At 52.1% G+C, this 7,003-nt stretch overlaps 1 protein-coding gene across 1 annotated transcript in view; it reads left to right on the forward strand.

The window, feature by feature from the left end:
- The first annotated feature begins 322 nt into the window (after positions 1-322).
- The window catches only part of LOC107107524 (maestro heat-like repeat family member 5), an 87,155-nt gene continuing 80,474 nt past the window's right edge, over positions 323-7,003 (forward strand). The window contains exons 1-3 of the mRNA XM_015407835.1: positions 323-761; positions 3,848-3,987; positions 6,703-6,825. Coding sequence (XP_015263321.1) covers positions 323-761; positions 3,848-3,987; positions 6,703-6,825 — 702 coding nt within the window. The remainder of the gene's footprint in view (positions 762-3,847; positions 3,988-6,702; positions 6,826-7,003) is intronic.

The raw sequence follows: 7,003 nt of genomic DNA on the forward strand, positions 1-7,003 counted from the left end.
CTCTGAATGCAGATTCCCGTAAAACAAATTCAGAAACAAGAGAAAGCCCTGACACAACCTGGAAGTGAAAGTGGGTGGGAATGCAGAATAGGATATGCTAAGAAACCGAGGCAAAACACAGGGCCTAAATCTGAAGGGCCAGACGTAAACTGATGTAACAATGAATTAGCCACTAGAGGGAGCAAAACAGGTGCAAAACTAAAGCAGCAGGAACACACGACCCGGGGAAAGGAGAATGCAGAAAACCTCAAGATGTCTCCTTGACTGTATTTGGTTTCCTCTCTTAGTTTGGGACTGAGTCACTGAATTTCTCAGTTGCAGGATGACTTCCTTCATCAAGAAGCTCCAGCTCCTGAAAAGAAAGAGCCTGGATGGCGAGGAAACCAGTTTGGAGCAGAAAAGCGATCCACGGGAAGGCCCCAGCCTCGCCCACCAACCCTCCAGTTCCCAAGACCCGGCCACCCGGAGGACATCCCAGCTCCTGCCCCTTCTGATCAAGCCGACTCCTTCAGCTCCCACCGAGGCCCGGAAGAAGCCGCCCCCACCGCCGCCCCTGGTCCTGCCTGAACTGGTGCAGCGCCAACCCAGCAAGGCCACCCCAGCGACTAGCAAGACGGAAGAGAGGCAGCCGCAGCCCCCTGAGACAGCCAAGGAGGCGACTACGTTGCCGAGGCTGCCCGTTAAGGCAACCAAAAGTACCATCAGCCCCGTAGGGAGAAAGAGACTCCCAAATACCTCGGGAGAATCGACAACACCGGCAGGTACCGGGCAGGGCCAGGAGTTGCCGGCCGCTGAACTGGGCACGGGTTTTGTGTTGTTCTTTCTGGGCCATTGCATGCTTTGACAGATGTGTGGGCTCAGGGTACTCCCACCAGGGGGCAGCAGACAGCAAGTTGGCACATGTGCCATGAACACACGGAGGTGCCTTATACTGAGTTAGACCCTTGGTCCATCCAAGTCAGTATTGTCTACTCAACTGGCAGCGGCTGTCCAGAGGTTTATGGAGTGGTCTTTTGCATCACCTGCTACCTGGTCCTTGAGAGACAGTTTGGTGTAGTGGTTGGGAGCGCGGACTCTAATCTGGGAGAACCGGGTTTGATTTCCCCACTCCTCCACATGGAGCTGCTGGAGTGACCTAGGGTCAGTCACAAGTTCTCTCAGAGCTGTCCTCTCAAGGGCAGTCCTCGAAAGAGCTCTCTCAGCCCCACCTACCTCACAGAGTGTCTGTTGTGGGGAGGGGAAGGGAAAGGAGGTTGGAAGCCGCTCTGAGGTCGAATCTACATTTGCATTTTTAAATAAGTTTCGTGCTGCTGTGATGCCGTCTTTCTCTATGCTTGTTTGAACGTTGTTTGGAGAAGATTCTTTTAAAACAGTACGGAGGCGCAATGACAGCGGAGCCGCCGCGAGAGTGCGGTAAACATATGCAGGCATGCAAAAGTATGCTAGCACTGTTGAGGTGTGAAAACGGAGCCAAATGTAGACAGCTTTTTTTTTATGACGGAGCCAGAAGGCTGGGACACCGGTGGGAAAGACAAATGCAGATTCGACCTGAGACTCCTTTGGGTAGTGAACGGCGGGGTATAAATCCAATCTCCTCCTCCTCCTCCTCTTCTTCTTCACTGGAAATGGCAGGGGGATCATCTTGGGGCCTTCTGCATGCCAACCAGATGTTCTCCCCCTCCTCTCCCAATCACACATTATGCTTTGGGGGGGCTGTGCGTAAAGCACCAGAGGCGTGCACCTGAATGGGCAGTGTGTGAATCAGTCCCCATACTGGGGTCGGTTGTGAGACCAAGGCTGATCTGGCTCCCCAAATATACCCCTTAGGCCCTAGGTTTGCCAACTTTGTGTTGGGAAGCTCTTGGAGATTTGGAGGACGGCAAGCTATTCTTAACAACACTCTCTTTGGCAACGATATGTTTATTGAGTTATAAGCAAGGTTCAGGTCATAACAGTACTGCGTCAGTTCTGAAGATTTTGGCTGGTACAATCGTAGGTAAAGGTAATTCAAATGTAACCCCTCCTAAGGCCCACTCACACGTCACATCCGCCCCGCCTAGCTCCAGCGGTTCTAACCCTCCTTTCACTTGGGAAATATATGGTCCCATTATGTACAGAAGCAAACTGGCACCAAAGGTTTTCAAGGGCCCCGGTCACACAGGCCAGATAACGCAAAGGGGTGGCGTGGCTGTTCACCCAGGAGCAAAATAAAGCGTGGTAGCCCAATCACACAGTCCTCCGAGTCTCTGTGTTTAGGCTGTTAGCTGGCGATCACACGGCGATGCCGCAGTGTGGCAAAGAAGTGGCGTGGCACGATCACACAAGCATTTCGCGTTTGTGCACACGGGCAGTTCCGCAGAGCAGCACTGCTTTCAGTTTTGTGTTTGTGCGCATGCACTTACGAAAAACATCCAGTTTGCGACGGGACATGGATGGGCGCCAGATGGCACGGGATACTAGCGCTCCCGCGATCAGACGCCTGCCTGTGCCGCGTGTTTTCCGGATACTAGTGCACTTTCCTTGGTACTTTTTAACTCCGCATCTTCAGCGGGACGCCACGGGTTGGCCATGGGTGCGCTACGTTTTCCAGTTGTTGTGGTGTGATCGCGCCCCGAAAATCTGCCCGACATTCGTGCTGTTCGCGCGGCAAATCCTCCGTGTGCACGGGGCCAAGGACTTTCCTCTGGGCGAGAGGAAGGCTTCTTCGGAAGAATCACGCCTCTAAGATAGTGCAGCCACACACTCCACACTCCCTCCCCTCCCATTTAAGGTAAGGAATTCCCCTCCTCCAGCAACCCTGGCAAACTGAGCAGGGCGATGTTTGACAGGTGGGGTGTTTTCTTTTGTCTGAAGACCCCCTCCTCCATGGTGATTGTTACATCACAGAAACATTGAAAAATCAAGGTTGGTCGTACCTGATGACTGCAGAACTGAAGAAGAAGAAGAAGAAGAAGAAGAAGAAGGAGGAGGAGGAGGAGGAGGAGGCTGGATTTATTCCCCACCCAATTCTATCACTGCTCTAAGAAAGTTCCAGGGCGATTTCTCACTAGAGCTTCGCCCGGTTTCCTCTGCAGTTTCATGATCCTCAAAAACCAGGATCACGAAACTGCGGAGGAAATCGGGCGAAGCCCCGAGTCAAAATGCAGCCCCGGAGCTTCGGGTGTGAAATTGACATGTTTGTGTCGGGGCAAACAGCGGCTGTGCTGTGAGGCAGCTCTAGTGAGAATTCGCCCTCAGAGTCTCAGAGCAGCTTACAGACTCCTCTCCCTCCCCCTCCCCACAACAGACACCCTGCGAGGTAGGCGGGGCTGAGAGAGCTCTTGACAGAAACGGCTCTTTTCAAGAACAGCTCCGACAGAACTATGGCTTGTCCAGGGTCATCCAGCAGCTGCAAGTGGACGAGTGGGGGAATCAAACCCAGTTCTCCCAGATCCGAGTCCGCCCACTTCACCACTTAAACACCAAACTGGAATCTCTGGCATGCTCGATTCTCCTCTAGGCTCTGATTTCAGGTCTCAACTAGCTTGACAAAAAAGAAAAGGAAAGATGAGTTTCCCAAACTGATTTGGACCCCACAGCTCCGTTCCTCTAGGGGCGATGGCTTTCCTCCCATTGCAAAAGGGGGGGGGGGACAGGTCCGTCAGCAGCACCCGGCCATGGCGAGTGAAGGGAGTTCCTCCAGAAGCAGTCAGTCCTCTGAATCCACTGATGTAAGGGATCTTCTGTCGGGGAAGGCACTGTGCACCAGAAGGCACAGCTAACAGAATGGATCTGGGGAGCCCAACCTACCGGCTCACCCCTCTGTGAATATTTTCTCTCTCCCCCTCACTCCCCTGGCCTCCTCAAGAACTCGCTGATGAGAACTTCCAATATATCTGGGACAGCAAGATCCTGCCCCGCGGGAGAAGCCTCCGAGACGCCGTGGAGATGCTGGACGAGAAAGATATCCTCGACACCATCCTGACTCACCTCCAGCAGATGGTTCAGGTCTGTCTCTGAAGGGGGAGGCCTAAGGCTGCCCGCTCCAGGTTGGGGGAACCCCTGAGGTTTTGGGGCGGGGCCTGGGGAGGGACCTTGGAGGGGCGTGGTCCCATAGAGCCCGCCCACTGAAGCAGCCATTTTCTCCAGGAGGATCGATCTCCGTAGTAGCTCTCCTGCCACTACCTGGACATAGGAAGGTCCACCCTAGGAAGGTCAAGGGTAGAGAAACACATGGGGTTGAGGGGCATACTTGATAAAATGGCGACATTTGCAGTAGGACTCTGTCTCCGGTGCCTTCTCGGAGGACTCCTCAGATGTCCGTCCCAGGGTATCCTTACTATCTCCCAGGGGTCATTTAGTAGAAAAAGAGGTGCAGGAGCTCATTAGCATAACTCATTAGCACAACCTATTTGCATACGCCACGCCCCCTGACATCACCGGAACTGTGTCAGAAGGCAACACCCACCGCTCAGGCTCCACTGGACTGTTTTGGATTGCTAGCTATTGCAGGGGGGGGGGGAATGTGCAGATCTGTCCTCGCAGAGGAAGGAGAGCTTGTACCTGAATAAACCATGGCCTTAAAGGTGCCACTGGACTGTTTTGAACCGGGGGGCTAGGGGGGGTCTCTGCAGCTTACCCATCCCAGGGTATCCTTACTATCTCCCAGGGGTCATTTAGTAGAAAAAGAGGTGCAGGAGCTCATTAGCATAACTTATTAGCATAACCTATTTGCATACGCCACACCCCCTGACATCACCGGAAGTGTGTCAGATGGTAACACCCACCGCTCAGGCTCCACTGGACTGTTTTGGATTGCTAGCTGGAGGAGGGGAATGTGCAGATCTGTCCTCGCAGAGGAAGGAGAGCTTGTACCTGAATAAACCATGGCCTTAAAGGTGCCACTGGACTGTTTTGAACCTGGGGGCTAGGGGGGGTCTCTGCAGCTTACCTGGCTGCTTCTCGCTCTGACTGAGGGCTGCTGGGAGCAGGGGGTGGGGCTTGTTGCATGTGCCCGCCCTCTGGGCTCTTTACTGCCAGAGCTCCGCTCCTGTGCGCTCCTGCAGGAAATGACCCCTGCTATCTCCCACACAGGCCCTCTCTCTCAAGGGAACCACCAAAGTCTAGGGTTGCCAACTGGCTGAGGAGGAAATGTCCTTCCAACTTAACAGAAGCTTTGAGAGAAGTTATTCACCAGGCGATGTTACATCCCTCTGCCTCATGAAAAGCTTCAACTGCCCATTTTGACCCATTAATCCACTATTATAGGGGCAGGACGTTCTGTTTTTCCAGTTTTCTGTTGGCAAACCTACCCCTCACCAAGGCGCTCCAGGAAACTCTTTTTCCTCCCTAGACAGACAGCCCTCTGACCTAGATGGCCCAGGCGAGCTGGATCCTTTGTCCAGTCTGGGAAGCTAAGCAGAGTAGACCCTGGCTGGTACGTCAACGGGAAGTCGAAGGGTTGCTACGCAGAGGCAGGCGATGGCAAACCACCTCTGTATGTCTTTTGCCCTGTCCTGGATGGCCCAAACTAGACCAATTTCATCAGATCTCAGAAACTAAGCAGGGTTATCCCTGGTTCGCACTTGGATGGGAGACTACCAAGGGAGTCCAGGGTTGCTATGCAGAGGCAGGCGATGGCAAACCACCTCTGTATGTCTTTTGCCCTGTCCTGGATGGCCCAAACTAGACCAATTTCATCAGATCTCAGAAACTAAGCAGGGTTATCCCTGGTTCGCACTTGGATGGGAGACTACCAAGGGAGTCCAGGGTTGCTATGCAGAGGCAGGCCATGGCAGACCAGCTCTGTTCGTCCCTTGCCTTGAAAACCCTATGGGGTCAAGTTGGGTATACCTTGACAGCACTGTCCACCAAAGACAACATTCCCTGACCTGGCCTGCCTGCCTTCCTTCCTTCCTTCCTTCCTTCCTTCCTTCCTTCCTTCCTTCCTTCCTTCCTTCCTTCCTCCCTCCCTCCCTCCCTCCCTCCCTCCCTTCCTTCCTTCCTCTGTTCCTTTCCCTTCCTTTCTTCCTTCCTTAACAATTTTCAGATTTTACAGCATAAAATTGCAAATCAACAAGATTCAGTATTGCTTCGTGCATACATACCGTCTTAAAGTCTAAAATAATATCTTTCGTACATTCCAATTCAAATAAACTTAAACATACATTCAGAAATAAACCGTTTTCTGATATTTTGGACTATCTGGTACAATCTCTTTCCCCCAACATAAAGCTTATAACAGGATACCATATTGCAACGACTTTTTCATTGTAGTTTTCTGGTGATGAGTTTGTGAAGTTGAATGGAATCTTTTGCAATATAACCTGGCATTCCTTCGTCACAGAGCCCTCCATGATGCTTTACAGAGTTTTGTAAGGAGGGGGAGAAAGGGTCCCTGCCCCAGAAGAGCTTACAGTATAAAATCGGCAACAGGGAAGACAACAGCAGGAAGGGAGACAAAAGTGTCCCCACGGATTCAGATGGCAGCAACTGAAGTTTTTGTATCGTTAAGGCTGCCATAAGTTAATGTTTTAAAAGTCATCCTCATTGGTTTTACATTTCAATTAATTACGAAAAGAGTCTTGAAAGCCCCTCTCTGGGTTAAAAAGTGAGGTATGTTGGGTGGGGTTTTTTTTTTCCTTCTGCAAGCTGTAAATAGAGGGCATCTATCCTGGACTTCCACATTCTGTAGAGACGCGGGCGGTCTCTTTCTCATTTCAGGCTTCCGCCGCGGAGCCTAAGAATACCGTGAGGAAACGGATGGGATTGCCGACAGAGGCAGACTCCGACCACGTGGCAGTTGTGAGCCAAACGAAACTCCCCAGGACTTCTAGCAAGGAAAAGGTAAATTCTGGACCTAGATAGGGAGGTGGAACTATTCTGTGCATGGCCTCACCACTGTTCCATCCACTCTGGAAATAGGTGTTATCCAAAGTGGACTGGGGGGTGGGAAAGGGGCTGGTACCTCCACAGGCAGAAGAAGAAGAAGGAGAAGAAGGAGAAGGAGGAGAAGAAGGAGAAG

The sequence above is a fragment of the Gekko japonicus genome, unplaced genomic scaffold (genome assembly GCF_001447785.1).
Source record: "Gekko japonicus isolate JY-2015 unplaced genomic scaffold, Gekko_japonicus_V1.1 scaffold3371, whole genome shotgun sequence".
Classification (NCBI taxonomy): Eukaryota; Metazoa; Chordata; class Lepidosauria; order Squamata; family Gekkonidae; genus Gekko; species Gekko japonicus.